The following is a 26839-nucleotide window of genomic DNA, read 5'->3' as shown; positions in this document are numbered from 1 at the left end:
CAGGGCACACAGGGCCCCCCCAAACCCACCCCCGGGGACGCCGGCACAGCCCCCCGACGCCAGAAGGCTCCACTGACGGGAACAATAAACACCCCGCCCTCGCACCTCTAAACCTCTGCTCTTCGCTAAGGCTTCTTTTCCCCTGAGACGATCATCGATCATCAGGTGGTTGCGAGCCTCAGGCAAAAGGGGCTCGTTCAAAATGTCCTGCAAGACGCCGGTGATTAAAGCAAGAATCTCAGGCTCGGACACCGGAAGTGTCCTCTGCGCCAGAGTGTCTGGACTCCACTTCCCAGAATTCCCCAGACCCGCCCGCCTGAGCCAAAGGGCCAGAGACTCCGCAGAGCAGCTGGACTATCCTTCCCAGAATTCACCGGACCACCTGCCAGAGCCAAAATGCCCGGTGTTTCACCAGCCAGTGGACTGCACTTCCCATAAAATGGACTACAATTCCCAGAAGTCCCCGGAAATGCCTACCTGAGCTAAAGTACCAGGAATCCCGCAAGGTGTCTAGATTGCAGGGCCTCGGATGCAAAAGGAAAATGTCCATCATCTCACCCTTTAGGCGCAAGTGTTTCGACTACATGGTGCTCCTCGATTACACTTCCCGCAACACCCAGGGGGAATGAGTTTCATAGCCCCAGGCGCCTGGTGGGGAATGTAGACTGTTACCCTGACAGTTGTCCTTCCCAGAGTTCTCGAGCGAAAATATTGAATAAACAAGAATTTGTGAAGTCTAAATGTCTCCCATGATTGACAGGAGTGTTCTTGGACAGGGAACAAGCGAGGAGATACAATATTCAAGGAGCTAGTGGGAGTGACTGTTGAGCAGTCAGATGGCTGAAAGGAGGCTCAGGGTTTAAAGCAAGGATATCCAACTCCAGGGCCACAGACCTGTACCGTTCCTAACCTGCCTGTTAGGAACCGGGCGGCACAGCAGGAAGTGAGCGGCAGGTGAGGGAGCATTATGGCCTGAGCTCCACCTCCTGTGAGATCAGCCCAGCATTACATTCTCATAGGAGCGTGAAACCTATTGTGAACTGTGCGTGGGAAGAATGTAGGTTAGGCGCTCCTTATGAAAATCTAATGCCTGAGGTGGAACAGTTTCATCCCGAAACCATTCCTGGTGGAAAACCATTCCTGGTGGAAAAGAGTTTCATCCGGAAACCATTCCTGGTGGACCACAAAACCGGTCCATGGTGCTAAAATGGTTGGGGACCACTGGTTTAAAGAATGAGCCAGGTAGAATGGGTTGGGAGGGACAATGAGAAGCCAGGAAAGCATCAGCCCCTGTAACTGAAAAGTAGATTAGTGGCTTCCCGTTTGCAAAGTCCAGTTAACAAGAGGGAGATCTGGTATAAAGAAAGTTATTTAATCCAGAGCTAGTGTAGTGTAGGAAGCACAGGTGTTGTCTTTAAGTGTACTGCTTGGCTTTTAGAGCAGAAGGCAGGCACTTTTAAAAGGTAGGGGAGGAAGAGGGCAGGGGTCTGTGTGCTGGCTTGGTGCCTTATCTATTAGGCAGTTGAGTTGGCTTTTTCATGGGCAGAAACAAGTTGTGACCAGAAGGGAGAGAGTAGCAGGCATGCTTTCAACCGTTGTCTCTTCAGGCAACCTCCTGGTGGGTGAGAGTTCAGAGGCCAGCATGCTTTAGTTTATAAATCGACTGTTAATTCCGGAGGAGAGTTCTGGCTTGGAGTACATAGTTAGATGAACTTGCCCTGTAGGAAGTGTCTAGTGAAGGGGAGGTAAAAGTCTATATTTGCATTTTTTAAAGGGCTACGTAGGAAGTGGGAAACTAAGGAAATGAGAAAAGAGAAAGAAATCAATAAGCCGTCTCTTAGAAAAAATGGTGGTTCTCAGTTACACCCCAGTCCAGATGCTGTGGTACCACTGGTTTAGCAAGAAAAACAAAATTCCAGCCATCAATGGAGAAGCTGTGTCCTCATGGAAAAGCTATCTTCCCACCTTTAACATTCTCATGGCAGTAATGTTTCTACTTTAGATATAGAAACACTAAATTTCAGAGAAGTTAGTGAATTGCTAAGTATCTTAAAGCAAGTATAACTGTTGAAGAGCTTGGCACTGGTATCAATCTGACACCCAATATCTATGGTTCAATGCCATAAAACTGGAGAAGATTCTGTAGGTGAGGGAGCATGATTTATTATTAAGAGTTTCCTGTTGGGCATGGTGGCTCACTCCTGTAATCCCAGCACTTTGGGAGGCTGAGCCAGGTGGATCACCTGAGGTCAGGAGTTTGAGACCAGCCTGGCCAACATGGTGAAACCCCGTCTCTACTAAAAATACAAAAAACTTAGCCAGGCATGGTGGCAGGAGCCTGTAATCCTAGCTATTAGGGAGGCTGAGGCACGAGAATCGCTTGAACCCAGGAGGGTTCAAAATCACAGCAAGTTTTTTTTGTTTCTTTGTTTTGTTTTGTTTTTTGAGACGGAGTTTCACTCTTGTTGCCCAGGCTGGAGTGCAATGGCACCATCTTGACTCACTACAACCTCCACCTCCCGGGTTCCAGCGATTCTCCTGCCTCAGCCTCCCGAGTAGCTGGGATTACAGGCATGCGCCACCACGCCTGACTAATTTTGTATTTTTAGTAGAGGCTAGTCTAGAACTCCCGACCTCAGATGATTCACCCGCCTTGGCCTCCCAGAGTGCTGGGACTACAGGTGTGAGACACCGCGCCTGGCCAGCAAGTTTTTTTAACTGATAAAAAATTCATATCAAAAGGCAAAGGCACTAGATCACCTAAAACGACTTCACAGAAGAATAAAGTAGAAGGAATCACTCTAATCATGTCAACAGTTATTATATATCCACATTAACCAAGGCAGAGTAATACTCTCTGAGTACAGACACACAGATCAGTGGAACACAATAGATAACCCAGAAATGACCCTAACCAACTATAACAAAATGATTTGTGCCAAAATGCTAAAGCAAATAAATAGAAATGGGACAGTGTTTTCATCAAAGACTGCTGGGAATACTGAACATTCATATGCAAAAAAGAAAAAGAATCTGAGACTTTATTTAAAAATTAAGTCCAATTGGATCATAGATTTAAATGTGAAATATCAATGTAAAATTACAAAATTTTAAGAAGACAATGTAGGAAAACTGTAGTACCTAGAGCTTTGTCAGTATTTGCACACCTCATATCTGACAAAAAAAAAAACTTACATCTACAATATATAAACAACTCTCACAACTCAACCATAAAATAGTCTAATAAAAAAAGGAGCAAAGAGCACAAAGACGCGACTCACTCAAGAAGATTTATGAATGGTATGTGAATACAGAAACAGATGTTCACAGCATTAGCCATTAGAGAAATACAAATTAAGAGCACAAATACAAATTATGAGCATCGCTACACAAAATTTGAACAGTTGAATTGTATGTAATAGTTACAACATTAAATGCAGCTGAAGATGCAGAAAATCTAGCTCTCTCATACTTTGTTAGTGCCTATAAAGAGTGGCACAGCCCTCCAAGAAGGAGCATTGGATGTTCCTTAAAAACATTCATTTACATATGACCCAGCAATTGCACTTCTGGGCATTTATGCCAGAATGAGGAGAATTTATACCTGCACAAAAACCTGTGCATAATTGTTCACAGCTGTTTTTTGGTAAGAGTCCCAAACTGGAAGCAGCCAAAATTAGCCTCTCTATATAGGTGAATGGTTAAATCAATCTGTGGTATGTGCATACCATGGAATGCCACTCAAGAATAACAAACAGTACAGTTGAGTTAGATGTAACGCTTAAAAAAAACAAAAAAGAAAAGCAAAGCAGTACAGACTTCTGGTAGATACAGCAATTTGCATTGATCTAAAGCAGGGGTGTCTAATCTTTTGGCTTCCTTGGGCCACATTGGAAGAATTTTCTTGGGCCACACATAAAATACACTAACACTAATGATAGATGATGAGGTAAAAAAAAAAAAAACAAAAAAAAAACTCATGATGTTTTAAGAAAGTTTACAAATGTGTGTTGGGCCACATTCAAAGCCATCCTGGGCTGCATGCATGCCACTGGCTGGATAAGTTGAGCTAAAGAATGTTATACTGAGTAAAAAGACAATCTGAAAAGGTACATAATACATGATTCCATCTGTATGACATTCCCAAAATGACAAAAGGCAGAGATGGACATCAGATGAGTAGTTGCCAGAGGATGGTGAGGACACAAGCTGGGTTGACTATAAAGGGGTACCTCAAGAGAGATCCTTGTGGTGATGGAATAGTTCTTTCTGTATCATCACTGCCTTGGTGGTTCCATTAAATCTACATGAAATACTATGAATAAAAGTAGTATACACACACATTGTGCCAATGTTGAATTCCTGGTTTTGATATTTTACTAAAATGATGTAAAATGTAATTAAGAAACTAGATGGAAGACCCAGGGGGTTTCTCTGTACTTCCCTTGCAATTTCCTGTGAATTTCAAATTATTTCACTACAAAAAGATAACACAACTGATTATTATCAATCCCTGCTTTTCTGAGGAATGTCTTTTTTTTTTTTTTTTTTTTGAGATGGAGTATCACTCTGCCACTCAGGCTGGAGCGCAATGGCACCATCTCGGCTTACAGCAACCTCCACCTCCTGGGTTTAAGCGATGCTCCTGCTTCAACCTCCTGAGTAGCTGGGATTACAGGCAGGCGCCATCACGCCTAGCTAATTTTTTTTTGTATTTTTAGTAGAAATGGGGTTTCACTATGTTGGTCAGGCTGGTCTCGAACTCCTGACCTCATGATCCGTTCACCTTGGCCTCCCAAAATGCTGGGATTACAGACGTGAGCCACCGCGCCTGGCCCGAATGTCTTTTCATTATTAACTTTACTGAACTACAAAGAGTTACAGTAGAAAATAGTCCTCTCTCTATACTATAGGTAGGGTCCAAAAAATTAAATCATATAAAACTGTGTAATGTTGGGAATTCGAGACCAGCCTGAGCAACATGGTGAAACTCCCTCTCTAGTAAAAAAATACAAAATTAGCCGGGCATGGTGGCACATATCTGTAATCCCAGCTATTCTGGAGGCTGAGGCAGGATAATTGCTTGAACCCAGGAGGCAGAGGTTGCTGTGAGCTGAGATCATGCCATTGCACTCCAGCCTGGGCAACAAAAGTGAAACTCCTCAAAACAAAACAAAACAAAACAAAAACAAAACAGTGTAATGTTACAGAAAGTTTAATTTAAAACTACAATTATTGGGCCAGGCATGGTGCCTCACACCTGTAATCTCAGCATTTTGGGAGGTTGAGGCGGGAGGATCACTTGAGGCCAGGAGATTGAGACCAGCCTGGATAACATTGTGAGACCCCGTTTCTACAAGAAAAAAAGAAAAAAAGAAAAAAAAATTAGCCAGGTGTGTTGGCATGCACCTGTAGTCCCAGCTACTCAGGAGCCTGAGGCAGCAGAATTGATTGAGCCCAGGAGGTGAAGGCAACAGTGAACTGTGATTGCACCACTGCACTCCAGCCTTGGTGACACAGAGAGACCTATCTTAAAAAAATAAATAAATAAAGGCCAGGCACGGTGGCTCACACCTGTAATCCTAGCACTTTGGGAGGCCAAGGCGGGTGGATCACCTAAGGTCAGGAGTTCGAGATCAGCCTAGCCAATATGGCAAAACCCCGTCTCTATTAAAAATACAAAAATTAGCCGGACTTGGTAGCTGATGCCTATAATCCCAGCTATTCGGGAGGCTGAGGCAGGAGAATCACTTGAACCTGGGGGGCAGAGGTTGCAGTGAGCCAAGATGGCGCCACTTCACTCCAGCCTGGGCAAAAGAGCAAAACTCTGTCTCAAAATAATAATAATAATAAGGTAAAAAATAAAAAGAGGAAAATTTTTATTCAGTATGTATTGTAACAAAAATACAAAAGAAGTGAAAATATTCTGTTCATTTCTGATTGTTCTGATGCAGACCCAAATAATAAGAATTTTATTTTACATCTCTCATTGGAAGCTAGACAGAAACTTTTGGCTTATAGCAGTATAACTTATACTTTAGTTTCTGTTATTGTGAATGTAACATTGTGCGGTTTTCTGCATAGAATTGATGGTGGTGTTCTTGAATAATACTTGCAAGGTTACACCTTCAGTATTATTTATTTGAGTGCAACTTAGCATTAACTTTTGATAAACTTAATAAAGGTTTTCCATTTACAGGGATCCTCTCAATATCATTGAAGTAATAAGGAGGAGGCCACATTTGACTCTTGTAGATTTTGGACACCTCCATCTTCTTGGACTCCTTCCTTTAAAAAATTTTTAAGATTATATTTTACAATTGTATTGGTATAAAGATGATTATAATACATGCAGAAGTACTTGAAGCACATAATTTTCTGGAGTGTCTCCCTTATATGGTATCTTAAAATGAAGATTCTCAACTTTGAAGACAACTCTAACTAGACTCATTAGCTGTAAGAGATATATCACTATTATAGACATCTTTGTGAACTTGAAGACTTTAATTTATCTGAAGATAAACCACACTTCTAAGGCTTCTCTCCAGAGTTGACTAGATGATGACTTGAGTTTGGAAAGGCTTATGAATGGGAAGAACTAAGCTATAACTGAAGCCCAATCTATATTACTACATATATGGAGCTTCCCTATCTAATCTAATTACTGATGCCTTTCAAGTTTAGAGCCATCACTACTTTTTTGTCCACATTCATTACATATGGATTTTCTGTGAAATTTGTCTGCAGGGTTAAGTGATGTTTTTCCCGAAGTCATGTGACTATAATAAACTCTCTCTCTATTATGTGCTCTTTCATTATCACAGTGATGTCAAATCCAACTGAAGCTGGAAAAGATACTGATTGCATTTATATGGGACATTTTTCAAGGAAATTTATTGACCTCTACTCTAATTACTTAGTCATTTTTATAAATTTCTTGTAAGAATCTTAGGCTCTGCTTCCTGGAAACTTTTGATTTTAGTTATTATTGGAACTATCTCCTTGAAAATTTATGACATAGTCTTTATCTTCCGAATCCTGAACTCTGGCACATATGTGACAGCAGAACCTCTTGCTTTAAGAACCAGGAGTTAATTTTTTCAAGATTCATTAAAGAGTCTTATTCTTGCTTGATGTAGTTGCAACTTGTTCCTAGGTTTGCCAGCAATAAAGGTTCTTATGTTAGGGATATCTGAGCCCTCCATTGTGAAGTTTCTCCATCTTATCATGAATCTCCTTCCCTGTGCCATCATATATTCTAAAATGCTCTCAACAGTTTGCATTCGCCACAATATCACATGGGACCACTACACTAAAGACACCATGCTGGCCGGGCGCGGTGGCTCACACCTGTAATCCCAGCACTTTGAGAGGCCAAGGCAGGTGGATCATGAGGTCAGGAGATTGAGACCATCCTGGCTAACACAGTGAAACCCCGTCTCTACTAAAAAAAAAAATTACAAAAAAATTAGCCGGGCGTGGTGGCAGGCACCTGTAGTCCCAGCTACTTGGGAAGCTGAGGCAGGAGAGTGGCGTGAACCTGGAAGGCGGAGGTTGCAGTGACCCGAGATGGTGCCACTGCACTCCAGCCTGGGTGACAGAGCAAGACTCTGTCTCAAAAAAAAAAAAAAAAGGAAAAGAAAAAAGAAAAAAAAGACACCATGCTGTTAGAATCTGATGTGCAGAAAGTTGCAAATGAGATCCTTTAGAAATCTATAAACCATGGGGTATGATAAACCCCATGAAAATGTAGGGAACCATGACCTAGGTGATGTTTCTTGAAATTCAATTTCTGAAACACAGATATCCCCTCCAAGGTGAAAGACACAATGCTATACCTTATACAACCTACCACTAAACAGAGGATAATGCTTGGTTAAAGTGTTGTTTTAGTGGCAACATCTGCCATATCTGAGTATGCTGTTATGTTGGGTTACTGAACAGTTGTATGTTTAAATTTATAAGAAATTGCCAAACAGTTCTTCAAGGAATTTATACTGTTTTATACTCCTGCTAGCAATGTATTAAACACTATAGTTCTTCCAACTCTTTGCCAAGACTTAGTATTGCTCGTTGTTTTAATTTTTGTCTTTCTAGTGGTGAGGAATGATGTTACATATTGATTTTAATTTCTATTTCTCTCATTAATAATGGTGATGCATACCTCCAAATGTGCTTGGCAACCATCTGTATATAATTTTTAAAACTGTATAGTTAACCATTTTGGTCTTTTAAAAATTAGTTTTTCATTTTATTGTCACCAAGTAGGAGGTATTTGTATAGTCTGCTTATACCTCTGCTGTCAAATATATGTGTGGTGAGCTTTTCCCAGTGTTTGTTTCCCTTTTCATAAGTTTTATTTTTTATGCTTATCAAACTCATTAAACTTTCCTTTATGTTTAGGAATATTTTTCCCCAAGAAATACTAGGCCATTTAAGTTTGTTGAGTCTACTATTTTGTTGAATGAAGCTAAGATGATCTACATAAATAGAACAGCACTCCATCTTCGTGGAATATAAGACTAAACATTGATGGAGACACTCCCCAAACAGTTCTACAAATTCAATGGAATACTTCTCAAGATGCCAGCTGACTTCTCTTTAAATATTACCATGCTGAATGTTGGATTCATATGAAATTTCAAGGGACTCAGAATGTCCAAAATGATTCAGAAAAAGAACAAAGCAAGAGGACTCAAGTTTCATGGTTCAAATTTTACTATAAATCTTCCCAATCTAATTATAAAAATGGTATTCACATATAGTTTGTATTTGCTATTTTACTTTATTTTTTTAGATAGAGAATCTTGCTCTGTAACCCAGGCTGGAGTGCAGTGGCACAATCATAGCTCACTGCAGCCTTAACTTCCTGGGTTCAAGTGATCCTCCTGCCTCAGCCTCTGTATTTGTCTACTTTATTAGATTTTTTGTAGCAATGGAGTCTCACTATGTTGTTAAGGTAGGTCTTGAACTCTTGGTCTCAAGTAATCCTCCTGACTTGACCTCACAAAATGCTGGGATTACAGGCATGAGCCATAGTGCTAGGCTGAATTTGCTTTCAATTTAAATGAAAATTTGCAATTTAAATTGCAAATAACACCAAACATCTGCTCTAGATTAAAAACAAAACAAAACAGAAAACAGAATGAGGCAAACACAGGTCCAGGTCAGGGCTCAGGGAACTCCACTTGAACAGCACTGCCAAGCATGATTAGTTCCAGATACCAAAGAAGAATGTGAAGGAGGCACTGGAAACTGTGGGCCCATGACACACAGGACATCACTTCCCTGGATCTAAGGGCAGTACTGCTGTCCTCTCTGTCCATTGCCAATTTCACCATTTCACCACACTCATCATCCTATGTGTTGTAATATGTATTGCAGGGAGCATTCTTCATCTGTTTTGCAGCCCTAGACTCAGTTCATTCCCAGAATGAAGACCGCAGAATCTCAGGGCATGGACATCCCAAAGAGGCTGATACTGGCAAAATAGACTGACAAAAAGATTGGGCTTATATGATTTGGCTCTGTGTCCCCACCCAAATCTCATCTCAAATTGTAATTCCCACATGTTGGGAGAGGAGCCTGGTGGGAGGTGATTAAATCATGGGGAAGGACTTCCCCCTTGCTATTCTCATGATAATGAGTGAGTTCTCATGAAATCCAGTTGTTTGGAAGTGTGTGGCATTTACCCTTTGCTCTCTCTCTTCTGTTCTAGTGCTTTCTTCTCCTTTGCCTTCCACCATGATTGTAAGTTTCCTGAGGCCTCCCAGTCATACTTCCTGTTAATACTTGAAACTGTGAGTCAATTAAATCTCTTTTCTTTATAAATTACCCAGTCTTATACTTTATATGAGTACTTTATAGCAGTGTGAAAACAGACTAATACAGCTTATTACCCAATTTCACTCCTAAGTATACACCAAGAGAAATTAAAGCTAAGAGATGTGATATAGAAGAGAGCTTGGTTGTATTATTTCATTTACATGAAATATTCAGAATGGGCAAATCTGTAGAAACAGAAAGTAGAATAGTGACTGCCAGGAGCTGGTGGAGAAAGGACAAGAATTGGGAGTGACTGCCAAAGGATAGGGGATTTCTTTCTGGGCTGATTTAAAAAACCTGAAATTAGAGAGTAGTGACAGTTGCACAACTTTAGGAATATATTAAAAACCACTAAAGGATACATTTTAAAGTGATGCATTTTATATTTGAATCATTACTCAAGTTTAAGCAAGGTTAGGCTGGTTGGCCTAATAGTGTTTTGGAGCCTACGTAACCAAGCACTTTAGCTTCGAACTACATTTTAAAAACTGTTTTTTCTTTACCTCTTCTCCCCAGTCTCAAGAAGTAGTTTTGAGACAAACTACATATGTGTTTTCTTTTGTATTGAAATACAGCCTCCAAATCTGCTTTAAAACTCTACTCCCTTCTTTTTCTCACCTTATGCTTCCATGCCCTATGCACATTTATTTACTTGGATGCTTGTTAAGCTCACACCATGCTCACTTAATCTGCTCATATATTTTCCTTAGAAGCTTCATGAGAAGAATACTGATGAGGATCAGGCAGCACTGAAATTCTCCCCTCCTGGCGACAGATGAACTGCAAGATTGATTGCCATTAATTTATAGCCTGATTGAGCCCATGATGGCGCTGGCGCCTTCACTAGATGGAACAATAATTCAAGATCATCAGAGTGAGACATGCCATCAGGTACCTCCTAACCCCCCTTACCTCTCTGAATTCCAAACCCGCTTCTTAAATGGTGGCCCTCTCTCCACAAATTGAAAAGTGGCAACTTTTGGAAAAGATTCCAGTCACTCTTTCCCTTGCTAGCAACAAATAATAAAATTCACTCTTTTTAATCACACATTCCTTTTGTTATTTTGGCTTTTTTCTATAAGTGATGAGCAGCTGGACCTTCTTTCAGTTACACCAATAGCCCACTCACCTATCATGAATTGGTATACTTCTTTCCCTCACAACACATTGAAAATACTTCTACCATTACACTCACCACAATGCCCAGAGTTAATGCTTAACAGATATGTCCACTCACTGCCCTGTATAACCCGACAGAAGTGCTTAGAAACTAAGAACATGATTATACACAATGTATCTGAAGAATAATTTGTAATGAGAAATTCCTTAATTCCAAAGCATGAGAATAATTCAAAAATCAAAAACATGGAGGCCATCATTATTCTAATAAAACATCACTCTAACTAACTCTGTGACAGGCTTTCCTGAAGTGGAATTGGACAGAGCATCAAAACAAATGTCCTTTACTGGCTATTTATTCAGGATACACCCTATTGACTGCTGCTTGCAGGGTCTACTCCAAACCCCTATTGCCATTCCTCTCTCTTCCATAAAGCCTAAAAAATCAAATATTATCTTTCCCTGCCTTTGTCTAGCTAGAGATTTTCATGGGACATATTCTGGGATGTAAGATAGAAGTGGAAGTGAGCAGTCGTCTCCTGACAAGAGATGCACTTGGCTGGCTGTGAGGACATAAGGGGATAAAAGAGCAAAAAGGTGATAGCCTCAGTGGATTGTAGGTATTGGCAAGGTACTAAGATTATTGATGCAAGAATGCTGATGCGACGCAAGTGGCAATACAGGTGAAAGTTGTTGCAGACTAGTGCTGCAAATTTTACCGAAGAGTATTTTCTAGGAAATGACAAGGTTTAGGATATGACCATGGGAGAGAGCATCCCTTGATATTTCACATGAATCTTGGGTGAATTTTTCCATTTCTGAAAAAAAATCATTGTGATTATGTTAAGGATTGCAGTGAATCTGTAGACCATTTTAGATGGTATTGACTGCCTTGTAATTTATCTGTCAACTCATTAATAATGGATATATCTCCATTTATTCGTGCCTCCTTTAATTTCCTTCAGTAAGGTGTTGCAGAGTCCAGTGTTCAAGTGCTTCTCTCGTCCTTCGTTATGACAGTTCCTAAGTAATTGTTTCTTTTTGATGCTATGGCCAAGAGAAGTATTTTCCTTTTCAGATTGTTTTTTGTGTAGAAATATAACTGCTTCTTCTATCTAGGTATTTTTCCTGCAACTTTTTTACTTTGTTAGCTCTAAGGGGTTTTTTTCTTGAGTAGAATTTACATTTATGAGAACATGTCGTCAGCATATAGACACAGTTTTATCTGTTTCCAATTTTAACAGGTTTATTTCCTTTTATTCCTGATTGTTCTGCCTAGAACTTCCAATACTATGTTGACTAGATGTGGAAAAGTGGAGCAAACTCATTGTGTTCCTGATATTAGAAGAAGAGCTTTCAGTCCTTCACCATTGAATATGAAAATAAGCTCTTGAGATTTTCCATATCTAGCCTTTATTTTGTTGAGATAGTTTCTTTTCTTTTTAGTTGTTTCAGTGGTATTTTAATCATGAAAAGGTGAATTTTGTTAAATGAATTTTCTGCATTCACTGACATGATCATGTGAATTATATTTTTATATCTTTCAATCTGTTCATGCAGCATAATACATTAATATTTGTATGTTGAGTCATTATATTTGCATTCCAGAAATAAATGTTTGGCCATTGAGTATAATCCTTTTAATATACTGCTGAATTTTGCTGGTATTTTATGGTAGAGTCTGCATCAGTATTCATACGGGATGTTGGTCTATAATTTTCATGCAATGTCTTTTTCTGGTTTGGTACCATGGTAATCCTGGCCTCAAAGAAGGAACTAGAAAGTGTTCCCTCCTCTTGCATTTTTGGGAAGAGGTTGAGGAGTTATGGTGCTAAATGTTCCTTAAACGTTTGGAATACTTCTAAGTAAAATAAGGGTTACTAAAAATAAAAATAATTTTTTTTTTAAATGGAAGAATTAACCAGTGAAGCCACCTAGTTTTGGCCTTTCTTTGTTGGGAGGCTCTGGGTTACTGATTGAATCTCCTTACTAGTTAAGGATCTACTCAGATTTTCTGTCTTTGTGATTCATTTTTGGTAGGGTATATGTTTTAAGGGATTTGTCTATTTCATCTAGGTGGTACAATTTGTTGGCTTACAATTGCAGATAGTGCTCTATTATAATCATTTTTCTCTAAAATTTGCAGTAATGTTCACATTTTTGTGTGTAAATTTTGTTTCTTGAGGCTTCTCTATTTTTTAGTCAATCTAACTATAGGTTTCTCAAGTTTCTTAATCTTCTGGAATAACCAACTCTCAGTTTGGTTAATTTTCTGTTTTCTATTCTCCATTTGTCATTGCATTAATCAGCATTATTTCTTTCCTTCTACTAGCTTTCCGGTTCAAATTCTTTGCCCTTTTGTAGTTCATGAATATAAAATTAGGTCGTGAATTTAAGATATTTCTGTCTTTAATATAAGCATTTACAGGTACAAATTTCCCACCTACTACTGCTTTTATCTCATCTGATAAATTTTGGCACATTGTTTTTATTTTCAATGGTCTCCATATATTTTCTAATTTCCCTTCTAATTTACTCTGACATACAGGTTATTTAAGAATGTGTTTAGTCTCCACATACTTGTGAATTTTCACTTTTCTTGCTGCTATCATTTCTAGTTTTTGTGATCTAGATTGTAATTTTAAAAAGTATCTTATTGTATTAAAATTTATTAACACTTGATTCATGGCTCAATATATAGCTATCCTGGAGAATATTCCATGTGCAAATGAGAAAATGTATATTCTGTTGTTGTTGTGTGGGTTATTCCATATATGTGTTTTAGGTCAATTTTGTGTATAATGTTCTTCAAATCCTCTATTTCCTTACTTGTTTGTTTGTTTTTTCTTACTTATCTTTGGTCTGGTTATTTGAAAGTGAGGTATGAAGTGTCCTAGTACAGTTGACCCTTAGTATATGTGGGAGATTGGTTCCAAGAACCCTGGTATATCACAAAGTTGTAGAGTGTCTCACTTTGGGATGAAATGCTAAACAATTGATTTACAGCCTTGTTGCCACCACCCAGACCACTAGGTGGCCCATTACACAAGATAACCATTGCAACCAGGTAATACTGACCTGCATGCCCTACCAGTCATGTGCTTTGCCCAGCCCAGCCTTCAAACCCTATTCCTGATGTTAATTCCCACACTTTGCCAAATAAACAATCCTATGAGCTCTTTGAAAGGAGTCAGGAGATTCTCTCTTGTGCTGCCTCCCTTATGTCCTGGCATAAGCTCCAACGAAAGCTTGTCTGGGAAAACCCTTTCAGCCTCATTTCAATTTCTGTTGCAGAGAGCCCAGGAACCTGTGGTTGGTGGCATATTCTTTGTGGATTTGTCTAGGATCATGGGACATGGGGGAGGGCCTTTCTCTCCCTGAGGGGGAGACATGTGAGCTGACAGGACTGCTGGACAAGATTTCTTCACAATTGAAAATCACCTGACTGAACTTTTGATTTGGTGTTACCACAACAGGTGGCTTTCTCCAGCCTCATGGACCTCCTTGCCTCTGCCTCTGCTGTAGAGAGCCGAAAGCCAGAGGATCATGACCAACTCAGCACTCCAGTAAGGCTATATGATCAAACAGCACACTGTTTATCATGAATGCAGGATGTGAGCAAACTCACATCTGCGCCTGCCGCCAGAAGGTTTGTTGGGTTCAAACACTCCCTGGTGCTGTGCTCCTTAAGGTTATCTACTGGAACATCTGGAGACTACTGTTCAGAGAATGCAGTCGTACAGGCCTGCACCAAGTCAAGCAGCTGACTGACAACCACCTCCTTCTCCCTATCTCCTTTGCTAAATAAATACAAAGGGATCTAGAAGCTCATGGCCCTGGTTCACTAGAAGCAAGGAGCCTCCTGACCCCTTCTTCCAAATATACTCTTTTGTCTTTATCTTTATTCCCGTGTTTGTCCTCCTTTATTCAGTCCAAGAGGGATTGGGACCGCCTCACCCTACCAGCCAATGATTTTCTTTCTTTTTGAGACAGGGTCTCACTCTGTCACCCAGGCTAGAGTGCAGTGATGTGATCTTAGCTCACTGCAACCTCTGCCTCCCAGGCTCAAATGATCCTCCCTCCTCAGCCTCCTAAGTAGCTGATACTACAGGCATGTGCCATCATGCCCGGCTACTTTTTGTATTTTTTAGAGACAGGCTTTCCTCATGTTGCCCAGACTGGTCTTAAACTCCTACACTCAAGCAATCTGCCCGCCTGGGCCTCTCATGCTGGGATTGCAGGCATGAGCCACAATGCCCAGTCAATCCCTTCCCTTTTTTCTTTCTCTCTTTTCCTCTTCCTATCTTTTTTCTCACTCAGGGTGCTTTGCCTCTCCTTTCCTAATCCTTACTGGCTTGTGTTGCCTGAATAGACATCCATGAGGAATGGGTGGAAAGTTTCCCTGTCTTACTGATCCAAGTCACCTGAATAGATATCCATGCAGGATGAATTGAAACGGTTGACTTTGCAGGCCTGATCAACCTGGCAAGCAGTGGGAGGGACTGCACCCCTCCCCTGGACTAAGTTCATTCGGGTTCCAGTCCCAAGAAAAATCTCTCTCCCTCTCTTTTCCTCTCTCTAGAACCCTGGCCCTTGATCCTGTAACTTTATTCAAAACTCCGCACTACTCAGCACTTTGAGAGGCTGAGGCGGGCGGATCACGAGGTCAGGAGATTGAGACCATCCTGGCTAACATAGTGAAACCCCATCTCTACTAAAAAATACAAAAAATTAGCTGGGCTTGGTGGTGGGCACCTGTAGTCCCTACTACTCGGGTGGCTGATGCAGGAGAATGGCCTGAACCCGGAAGGCAGAGCTTGCAGTGAGCCAAGATTGCACCACTGTGCTCCAGCCTGGGCGTAGAGTGAGACTCCATCTCAAACAAAACAAAACAAAACAAAAACAAAAATAAAAAAACTCCTCACTACTTCACTTCTAATGTTCTACAGCCCTATAGGTGACTATAATCAACAGTAACTTGTTTCAAATCCAAAAAACAGATGTTCAATTTTTCCAACACAAATCATAAATGTTTCAGGTGATACACAAATTAAACTGATTTAATCAGCATACATTTATATACATTATATACATGTATCAAATTTCACACTCCACAAACATGTATAACTTATATGTCATTTAAAAATAATGATAAAATTATATCCAAATTCAAGCGCCTCTGGTAGCGCTTCCCACAGTCCTCACATTTGGATGGATTTTCTCCACTGTAGTCTCTTTGTTGATCTTTACAGTATGACCGGTGTACAAGCCTCTTTCCACAGTCTTCACATTTCAATGGTTTTCTTCGGCAGTGGAGTTTCTTATGATTCAAAATACTAGAAGAATGTCTAAAGCTCTTCCCACAGTTATCACAGTTATAAGATCTCTCTCCCATGTGGGTTCTATGGTGGAAGTCAAGACCTGATTTACTAATGTAGCCCTTCCCACACTCCTCACATTTGTATGGCTTTTCTCCACTGTGGACTCGCTGATGGACCAAAAGATATGAGGACCATTTGAAGCTCTTCCCACATTCTTTACAATTATATGGTTTCTGTCCTATATGAATCATCTGATGCTTATGCAAATCTAGCCTATCAATGAAACCTCTTCCATACTTTTCAGATTTGTACAGTTTCTCTGCTGTGTGAACCATGCAATGCCTATTAAGACTTGACCTAAGACAGAAGCTCTTACCACATATTTCACATTTGAATGGCTTCTCCCCAGTATGAATTCTCTGATGTTTCTGAAGCTGGAAATTGTGCATGAAGGCCTTCCCACATTTCTCACAATTATAAGGTTTCTCTCTCGTGTGTAATTTGCAATGAACTTTAAGTGCTGATCTACATCTGAAGCCTTTCCCACACTGCTCACATTTGAATGGTTTCTCTCCAGTGTGGACTCTCTGATGAGTTTGCAGACGTGAGCTCTGACTAAATTCCTTGCCACACACATCACACTTATAGCATTTCACTCCCATGTGGACTCTCTGATGAATATGAAGGGCTGAGATGTAACAGAAGCTTTTTCCACACTCATCACAGGTATGAGACTTCTCTCCTGAACATAACTGCCGAGGAAGATTAAAGATGGAAACATCATTGAAGGACTGTTTACACTTTCCACCCTGGGAAGGTTTTTCTCTTGTGTGAACTGTAGATAGTCTTTCCTCAATCTGGGAGGAGCCATCATCTTGTTCAAATAACTGAGAGTTATTTATGGTGGAATCTTGAGACCTGGTTAAGTCACTTGCAATTTGTTCCCTAATTTGCTTGCAGGAAAATTCTTCATGTGTTCCTGCTTCTGGAACAGTCTCCATTTCAGTTTGGATCTTGCCTATAAGGACACAGAATTAAGACATGTGGACAAGTAGGCCGGGCACGGTGGCTCACACCTGTAATTCCAGCACTTTGGGAGGCCGAGGCAGGTGGATCATGAGGTCAGGAGTTCGAGACCATCCTGGCCAACATGATGAAGCCCCATCTCTACTAAAAATACAAAAATTAGCCAGGCATGGTGGCATGCACCTGTAATCCCAGCTACTCAGGAGGCTGAGGCAGGAGAATTGCTTAAACCTGGGAGGCAGAGGTTGCAGTGAGCCAAGATCAGGCCATTGCACTCCAGCCTGGGCAACAGAGTGAGACTCTGCCTCAAAAAAAACAACCAAAAAACAAAAACAAAAAACAGAAACAAACAAAAAACACCAAACGAGACATGTGGACAAGTAAAGTCTTTGTTCAGTGTTTTCAAGACTTTACACTTAGGATGTGGGATTTAACTTTAATGAACATTCATTTTCTGTTTTCCAAACGCACCCTGGTTTCTGGTTTGCATTAGACCAATTTAGAACCACACCATGTCTCATATGTAAAATTCTGGATAGAAATAAAATACTTGTTTAAAAAAATTAATATATACACTTCACTTATTGCTATTTCTAGTGAATTTTTTAGTGAGTCTAAAATGTTGTGTGGTAAATCATAAAGCTAAAATATTACATACGTAGTGAAATATGAATCCAAAGGAACTTCAAGGAGAAGCAGTAACAGAATACATAGTTTATATATTTGTCTGTCATACATCCTTACAAAGAAGTTAACCTAACTTGAAAGAGGTCAGGATGTTGTCAGCATCTGAGAGGTAATCTCTAGGATCTTGCAGTGTCATGCCTGAGGAGAGTCTCTTTGCTTGAAGGTAAAACCTGGGTAACTCTGGATAGTGAAACAATATTATTTAGGGTTGTGACTGGCCACTCCTTTGGCGCATGGCGGGTGGTCCTCCTCACATCAGAAAGAACATCAGTGTGATTCATGGAGGGGCTTTACCTCACAGGGAATCAGTGAACCAGGAGACTAAATAACCACATGGGAATCAACCAACCAATTATGGCTATGTAATGGAGCCCCAATAATTACTCTGGATCCCAGCACTCAGGTAAGTTTCCCTGATTGGGAGTTATCTGTGTCTAAGTCACATGCCAATCCTGGCAATGTAACATACTCCACTCTACTGGGAGAATACAATAGAAAATAAGGATTTGGTACTTCCCTGGACTCTTGTCCGGAGCTGCACGCCCTGGCCATAGCGAATAATAATTAACGATTAAAACGCCTGAGCTCTATTCATTTCCACCTTCTACCTCCTCCCTATCTTTGCCTTTTTTCCCCTGTACTAATACCTCATTAAAGATGGCGCTCTTCCTGCTTCTTCTTCACTCACTTTTCCCGCGCCCGGGAAAATTGTTACTTAATAGCGCAAGCGCAACATGACATCCGACCGGAGAAACCGAAACCAACCTGGCCACGCCCTCGGCAATGAGATCATTTCCGCCTTAGCCCAACCCCTTCCCCTCCAAGTGTATATAAGGCAGTGCATTACCGCCATTAAACGAGACTTGATCAGAGCACTGTCTTGTCTCCATTTCTCGTGTCTCTTGTTCCCCAAATTCCCACCCCCTCCTCCAGGGCCTACACTGACTATCCCGCGGGCCGGGATACGTGGCGCCCGAACAGGGACCTGGAAACGAGGGACTCCGTGAGGAAGAGGACGCCAAAGGACGGTCGACCGCTAACAAAGACAAAAGGAGTCAAACTTTTCCGATCACCGCGGGAACCTGCCGCGTCAGAATCGAAGGTAAGTGACGCGTCCAAAATGGGACAAGAATTAAGCCAGCATCAAATATATGTAGGACAATTAAAAGAGGCTTTAAAGATACGAGGAGTAAAGGTTAAAGGTAATGATTTGTTTAAATTTTTTGATTTTGTAAAAGACACTTGCCCTTGGTTCCCACAGGAAGGAACTATTGATATTAAAAGATGGCGTAGAGTAGGGGATTGTTTTCAGGACTATTATAATACTTTTGGGCCAGAAAAAATTCCTGTAACTGCCTTCTCTTATTGGAACCTCATTAGAGATTTAATAGATAAGAAGGAGGCCGATCCGCAAGTCATGGCTGCGGTCGCTCAGACAGAGCATATTTTAAAGGTTAGCTCCCGCTCTAACCTCGCAAAGCCTCCGCAAGATACGGAGGAGCATCTCATTTCCCTCGAAAGTGATCATGAGGAAGTCAAGTCTCCTTCTGTAACAGATAAAGAAATACCACACGAAAACAAACCAAAAAAATACCCAATTTTACAGATGCTTCAAAAGGAGGAGGCATCAATGACGTACAAGTATTAGGATCCACTAATAAACTTGTACAATCTCCTTGTAACGGCCAAAAAGGAAAGCCTGTTTGTTGGAGCACTACTGCCCCCATTCACATTTCTGATGGAGGAGGCCCATTAGATATTGCAAGAATTAAAACCGTCCAGAAAAATTTAGAAGAAATTCATAAAGCTTCATATCCTGAACTTCAATATCACCCTTTAGCCCTGCCTGAGCTTAGAGATAATTTTAGGCTCGATGCTCAAACTTTTGATATCCTCAATGCTACTTACAATTTACTTCAAATGTCCAATACAAGCCTGGCCCGCGATTGTTGGCTTTGTCTTAAAATGGGCCCCCCTATTCCTCTAGCCATACCTAACCTTTCATTGTCCTATGTCAATTACTCAAATGAATCCTTAGTAAATAATTCCTGTCCTATTACCCCCCCCCCCTTAGTTCAACCGATGACGTTTTCTAATTCCTCTTGCCTCTTTTCACCATCATATAATAACACTAAAGAAATTGATTTAGGCTATGTTGTGTTTGACAACTGTACCTCCATAATCAATGCCACCAACCCTTTGTGTGCCATAAATGGCTCGGTTTTCGTTTGTGGAAATAACATGGCATATACGTATCTACCTACAAATTGGACAGGGCTTTGTGTTCTGGCCACTCTTCTCCCCGACATTGATATCATCCCTGGAGATGAACCTATCCCCATCCCCGCTATTGAACATTTTATTTATAGACCGAAACGAGCCATACAATTTATTCCCTTGTTGGCTGGACTAGGAATCACCACCGCTTTTACTACAGGAGCCACAGGCCTAGGAGTCTCACTAACCCAATATACTAAATTATCCAATCAATTAATTTCAGATGTACAGACCTTATCCAGTACTATACAAGATTTACAAGACCAAGTAGACTCGTTAGCTGAAGTAGTTCTCCAGAATAGAAGAGGTCTAGATTTGTTAACGGCAGAACAGGGAGGGATATGTTTGGCTTTACAGGAAAAGTGCTGTTTTTACGCCAACAAATCCGGAATCATCAGAGATAAGATAAAAACTTTGCAAGAAGAACTAGAAAAGCGCAGAAAAGGCCTGGCCGCCAATCCACTATGGACTGGACTCAATGGACTTCTCCCCTATCTCCTGCCATTTCTTGGTCCTTTACTCACTCTTCTACTCTTCCTCACTCTCAGGCCTATAATCCTTAATAAGCTTATGGCATTTGTCAGACAACAAATCGAGGCCTTCCAGGCCAAACCTATACAGGTTCATTATCATCGCCTTGAGATGACTGAAAATGGTGAGTCTTATTTACCTTAATAAGACCACCTCCCCTGTGTGCTGAACTGGACAGTCAATGACGGGTAAGAGGACACTATCTCCATCGGAGCCTAAGACAGGAGGGCCGCCCTTGCTGCTGCCTTATCCCATGACGGGCCTAGAAGGTGGGGGTGAGTTGACCCAACCTAAGACAGGCGCAGTTCCCGAGGGGTTTTCTTATCATAAAAATATAAAAAGGGGGACCTGTCCGGAGCTGCACGCCCCGGCCATAGCGAATAATAATTAACAATTAAAACGCCTGAGCTCTATTCATTTCCACCTTCTACCTCCTCCCTATCTTTGCCTTTTTTCCCCTGTACTAATACCTCATTAAAGATGGCGCTCTTCCTGCTGCTTCTTCACTCACTTTTCCCGCGCCCGGGAAAATTGTTACTTAATAGCGCAAGCGCAACATGACATCCGACCGGAGAAACCGAAACCAACCTGGCCACGCCCTCGGCAATGAGATCATTTCCGCCTTAGCCCAACCCCTTCCCCTCCAAGTGTATATAAGGCAGTGCATTACCGCCATTAAACGAGACTTGATCAGAGCACTGTCTTGTCTCCATTTCTCGTGTCTCTTGTTCCCCAAATTCCCACCCCCTCCTCCAGGGCCTACACTGACTATCCCGCGGGCCGGGATAGACTCTGTCTTATTTGGTTTCTCATCTTGGTTAACTATAATATGCATGTTTTCCCTGTAAGAATCAGTAACTGTGAGGATAAAAGCATTCAGTGAATTCTAAGAGTCTTTCTAGCAAATTACTAAACATGAAGATAGTTTTGAAAAGCTGCCGAATGTTCACTTGATGTGAAGTGAGAGCAGTCCTCTGTAAAATGTCCCACTAAACTTCATAGTTGGTTGAACTGTTCACAATGCTAAACACCAAACACCTCAGAGTGTTTAATATCTATACATTCAAAGTATTCCCCCACAATAATTTTACACATGTATAAAAACACTTAATCTTATTTTTCTGTTTTGATATGGACAGTAACTTGGTTATATGAAAGAGTACAGGGACAGACAACTGTAGTTTTGAGGGGAATCTGAAAGGCTGTCCTTCCAGAGGTTCACAAAGGGGGATGCTCCTGAGCAGACAACCAAAGTTGTTAAGAATCACGTGGAATGAAAAGAAAGCCTATGATGTAAACAGGTTTTATAACTTTTTATACTCAAGACTATGCCTCAATGAGCTGAAATAAAGTTAAAACCCACAATAAACATTTACAAAAAAAGAACTAGAATGAAAATTATTGCAGCATTATGACAAGCAGGAAAAATGTCATTACATGAATTGCTTACTTAAGCCACTCATACACATCTACACACATGAAAAATGTTTGTCTGGGTTACATTGAAAGGTGTGTTTCTTACTATGGCTCATGCTCACAAAATGTTTAGAACTTTGTCAGGATACTACCAAGTCCTGAATTAGGTAAATTTTTCCAACGGAAAGATAACTTCCAAATTTTTCCAATGGAAAGAATCTTGGAAAATATTAATTGGTAAGTATGTACCTGTCAGCACACAGTAGTACATGGATATATTTAATATGCTGTCACTTATAAATAAGCAGTCTCTAAAGAGAAGGGAGAGTATCCTTTGGGAAGTTTCTATTTTGAGAGCAGTTTCCCAATTCCTTTCAGGTCATAAAGTTCACCAGATGAAAATACAACACTCTATCTCTGTAAATATAAATAAAAATTTCTGTAAAATTTATATTCCTTCACATTTTGACAATTAAATTTGTATAAAGATACAGAAATAGACACCACATTTTTTGAAGAAAAACATACAGAAATATAAGCAACATTCAGCTCACAGATATAAAGGATTTCTCACAGACATAAACATGGTCCTTAAGGAAAGTTCCAGGGTAAGCCCCATGGAAGGCATGTTTCTCAGTGTGGTCATGAAAACAATGCTTGAAAGTTTCCACGGGATGTGGGTCAACAGAACACACAGAAAACCAACCATGTCAAGAGAATCTAAGAAAGTCAAAATTGAACAAGCAGCCATACACAGACAAAAAAAAAAAAAAAAAAAAAACTGTCTTGCAACATACAGTCAGCCTCCATATCTGCTGGTTCAGCATACATGGATTCAACCAGCAGTGCATCAGAAGTATTTGGAAAAAAAAAAATTCCACAGAGTTCCACACAGCAAAACGTGAATTTCTCACATTGAGTCCTATACATTGAATCCATGTGAATAAAGCAATGGGTAGGCGTTGCATTTGGTGTTATACCTAATCTAGACATGACTTAAAGTATATGAGAGGATGTGCGTAGGGTACACACAAATACTTTACATGTAGAAGGGACTTGAGCATCCTTGGCTTTTGGTATCCACAAGGGGGCCCTGGAATAAAACCCCATGGTTACCAAGGCATGACTATATAACATTCACTCTGGTATATCTGTCACTTATTAGCTATCTCCATGATTCTTACAGACAGTCAAGGCCTCTCATCCATTAATTCATTCACAAGAATACCAAATATTTACAGATACCTGCCATGTATCAGGAGTATTCTAGGTGCTGAAGACGCAGTCATAAAGAAACAGATAAATACCTTCAGGAGACTACATTGTAAAGGGGAGAGGTGATCTATCTGTAGACAAAAATACATGAGACGCAACACATGCAGGCCAAGAAGAGTAAAGATAGGATAGTATTTTCAATAAGGTGCTTGCTTGGAGACGACCTCTCCTATGATATTAAAACTGAGCAGAGAGCTGCATAAACTAAAAGAGGGATCAGTAAGTTTTGTGGGGACAGTGTATTCCAATCAGAGAGAAGAGCAAGTGAGGGTTCGGAGGCAGAATATTTTGTGGTAGAGAAAATAATCATTCCTGAAAGATGTCTACATCCAGTCCTCAGAACCTATGAACATGTTATGTTCCACAGCAAGGGAGATTAAGATGTCAATGAGGTCACTAGCCAGCTAAGCAGAAAGTGGAAGGGTCATCCTGAATCATGCAGGATTGATGAATACTATCACAAGGGGCCTGAAAGGTGAAAGAGGAAGGCATAAGAAGAGTGGCAGAGGGACCGTGACTATAGTAGAATGGTCAGGGATGCAATGTAGTTGCCTTTGAAGATGGAGGAAAGGAAATAAGAGTCAAGGAGTGTAGACAGTGCCTAGAGACTGGTAAACCAAAATGAAGTCTTCTCCCCATGAACATCCAGAAAGGAACAAAGCCCTAAGACAGCTTGATTTTTGCCCAGTGAGATATGTCAGACTTCAGGCCTACAGAAGAGAAAGATAAGTGTTTCTTGTTCAATCTGCTGAGTTTTACGTCACTGGCCACAACAGGCAATACGACGTCCTTGGCAGGATAGAGAAACAGCAGGGAGGACAATGTGCCTGGAAAAGATGGAGCAAGTGGGAGAGGACAGGAGATGCAGTCACGCAGTGTGGGATGAAGAGCAGATCACAGGGTCTACAAAAGCCACTTAAAGAGGCTGTAACACTAATAAAAACAAGAAGCCAGAAAGGCTTTTGAGCTGAGTAATGGCAATGTGACTTTCATTTCCTAAGGATCACTTTCGCTACCGTGAGAACAGATGGCACGGTGGGAAGGGTTGGAGCAGGGGCATCAGCAGGAGGAGGTTGTAATAATCCAGGAAACAGGTTCGGCCATTTACCCCAAAATGCTGGAAATGGGCACGGACAGAACTAAAACAGACAGGAATAACATGCAGGGACACACAACTGCTTGGTTCTTACCAGAAGTCCCTTCTCTTTGGCTTGTTGTCTCCATCACCCAAAACTTTTCGTCCCTTAGGAAGTGGAAAGTATCTCCATGGAATGGTTGATGCCCTGTGAACAGGCAAAGTCACATGCTTAATCCCAACACGTTCAAGGTAATATCATGTTGGTGCAAACGTAATTGCGGTGTACCATTACTTCCAATGACAAAAACCACAATTACTTTTGCACCAACCTAATAGCTAGGCAAAATTTACTGGAAATGTAGGTTCTCACTGCACACTCAAACTTGAAAACCCTAGGATACAAAACCATTCCTGGGGTCTGACATTCCATTACAGAGGGCGCCTGTCCTCACCCACTGAGAGCAGGTTCCTGAAGTTCTCCAGCATCACATCTCGGTACAGCTTCCTCTGGGCAGGGTCCAGCAGCTCCAGCTCCTCCTCAGTGAAGACCACAGCCACGTCCTTGAAGGTCACTGCCTCCTACAACATCAAGCAGATGTCACCTCGATCTTATAGCCAAGGACTATTGGTAGACAGCAGCATTGCACTGGCACAAGGGACAAGTGTAAAGTTGTTTTGGATCTTGAGACACAGGTCAGCTTACAGATTTACAACTTATTCTGTTTGTGTCCTGACAATGACTGATTTTCCTGAGCTCCACCAGAAATGCAATGATGAAAATGAGGCTGAGGCAGGAGAATCACTTGAAACTGGGAGGCAGAGGGTGCAGTGAGCCAAGATTGTACCACTGCACTCCAGCCTGGGCAACAAGAGCGAACCTCTGTCTCAAAAACAAACAGACAAAAAAGAATAGAAAGAAAATGAGGTCCTATATTTTTACTTTGTGCGCTCATTGAGTCTACTTATAAGTAACCCTCTAAAACTCTAAATGCTGCATCCTGGGCTTCATATATATATATATATATATAAGTTTCAATGAATCTTGCCTATTGCTCCAGCAACATTTAGTAATTCAGTCCCAACCTGGTTTGATAACACTCATTGTTCTCTCTCATATTTTAACCCCGGATGCGATCACATTTCTTTACTATTTGCCCAACAAACAAGTTTTAGGTAACTGGGCAATTTTCAGTATTACCTTAGATTGACTCTGCCCACCTTCTTGCTCATAGCTCTCAATAATAACCATAGAATGTGCTACAAATGCAATGTACGTGTCCTTCCTAGGGAAGATAACATCTCAAGTGAGGGAGGAACTTCCCAGTAAGCTATATTGCCCCTGAGGCACATAATCCAGGACACGTTGCCTCTTGGGGTGCCTTGGCTGAGCTGCAAATGGGGCGCTTGCAATTCAGACTCTACCCACTCCAGGCAGCTTTCTTGAGCCTTGGGGGACTGGCTCACAGGGAACTGCAGGCTTTTGTTCTCCCTTGCTGCCTACCTGTAAGCAATAAATCTGCTTTATGTAATTAGTCATGTATTGAGTGTACTCTTCTACTGAACTCATGTACATTGGTAACCCGTGAACCTGCTCCACAGAATTGGCACAGCAGGGTCTGGTCCAACAGAACCATGCATTAGCAAAGGGGGAGCATAATGCCCCCCAGCTTGTGGTCCAGGGCAGTAATGGCAGCTTGGGGGCACAGGAGCTGGAAAGAAGCTGCATGATTTATGGGAAAAAACAGAGTGATAAGTGGGACACAGGTCACCCCTCTATAGATGTGAGCTGGCTGCATGGATTCAGAAAGAGAGGATGGCAAATGAAAACAGGGGAGCATGGCGTGTAATATACTGACTGTGGGGCTTTTAAGTAATCGCATATTCCTGGGGCCAGAGGGCTCTGGAAGTGGGTGAAGTGGGTTATCAGAAAGTCTCTGAGGCAGCTAAGAAGAAGGGAGCCAGTAAGCATGATGTGGACCTTCGAGAAAGAGAGACTCATGATCTGCAGGACAGGTATAGGCAATATCATAAGGACATGCTATTTTGGCTATCCCGGATTGTTGGTGAGGGACGACAGATTTTTCTATCCCAAAAAGAACAGCACAATTAGGGATGGAGCCTGGTCTCTGGGTCTTCACCATTCCTATCAAGGTAAGAGGGAAGGCCGGGTGCGGTGGCTCATGCCTGTAATCCTGGCACTTTGGCAGGCTGAGGCAGGCGGATCACCTGAGGTCAGGAGTTTGAGACAAGCCTGACCAACATGGAGAAACCCCATCTCTACTAA

The 26839-nt window shown here is 41.2% G+C and overlaps 1 protein-coding gene across 6 annotated transcripts in view; it reads right to left on the bottom strand.

Moving 5' to 3' along the window:
- ZNF223 (zinc finger protein 223) overlaps positions 1-26839 on the bottom strand; it is a 48174-nt gene that overhangs the window by 15079 nt on the left and 6256 nt on the right. For 2 of the 6 annotated variants that reach the window (XM_050772018.1, XM_050772019.1), the window contains exons 2-3: positions 25008-25134; positions 24668-24760 (exon numbers count right to left, since the gene is read on the bottom strand). The exons of 2 other annotated variants lie outside the window; for them this stretch is intronic. In XM_050772018.1, coding sequence (XP_050627975.1) covers positions 24668-24760; positions 25008-25134 — 220 coding nt within the window. Of the gene's footprint in view, positions 1-105; positions 116-15976; positions 17284-24667; positions 24761-25007; positions 25135-26839 lie in introns of those variants that run through there. 2 more of the 6 variants (XM_050772020.1, XM_050772023.1) reach the window with 2 other exon arrangements.

Source organism: Macaca thibetana, chromosome 19 (assembly GCF_024542745.1).
Source record: "Macaca thibetana thibetana isolate TM-01 chromosome 19, ASM2454274v1, whole genome shotgun sequence".
NCBI lineage: Eukaryota > Metazoa > Chordata > Mammalia > Primates > Cercopithecidae > Macaca > Macaca thibetana.
The sequence above is the reverse complement of the archived record's forward strand: the minus strand, read 5'-3'. Positions and strand labels throughout refer to the sequence as shown.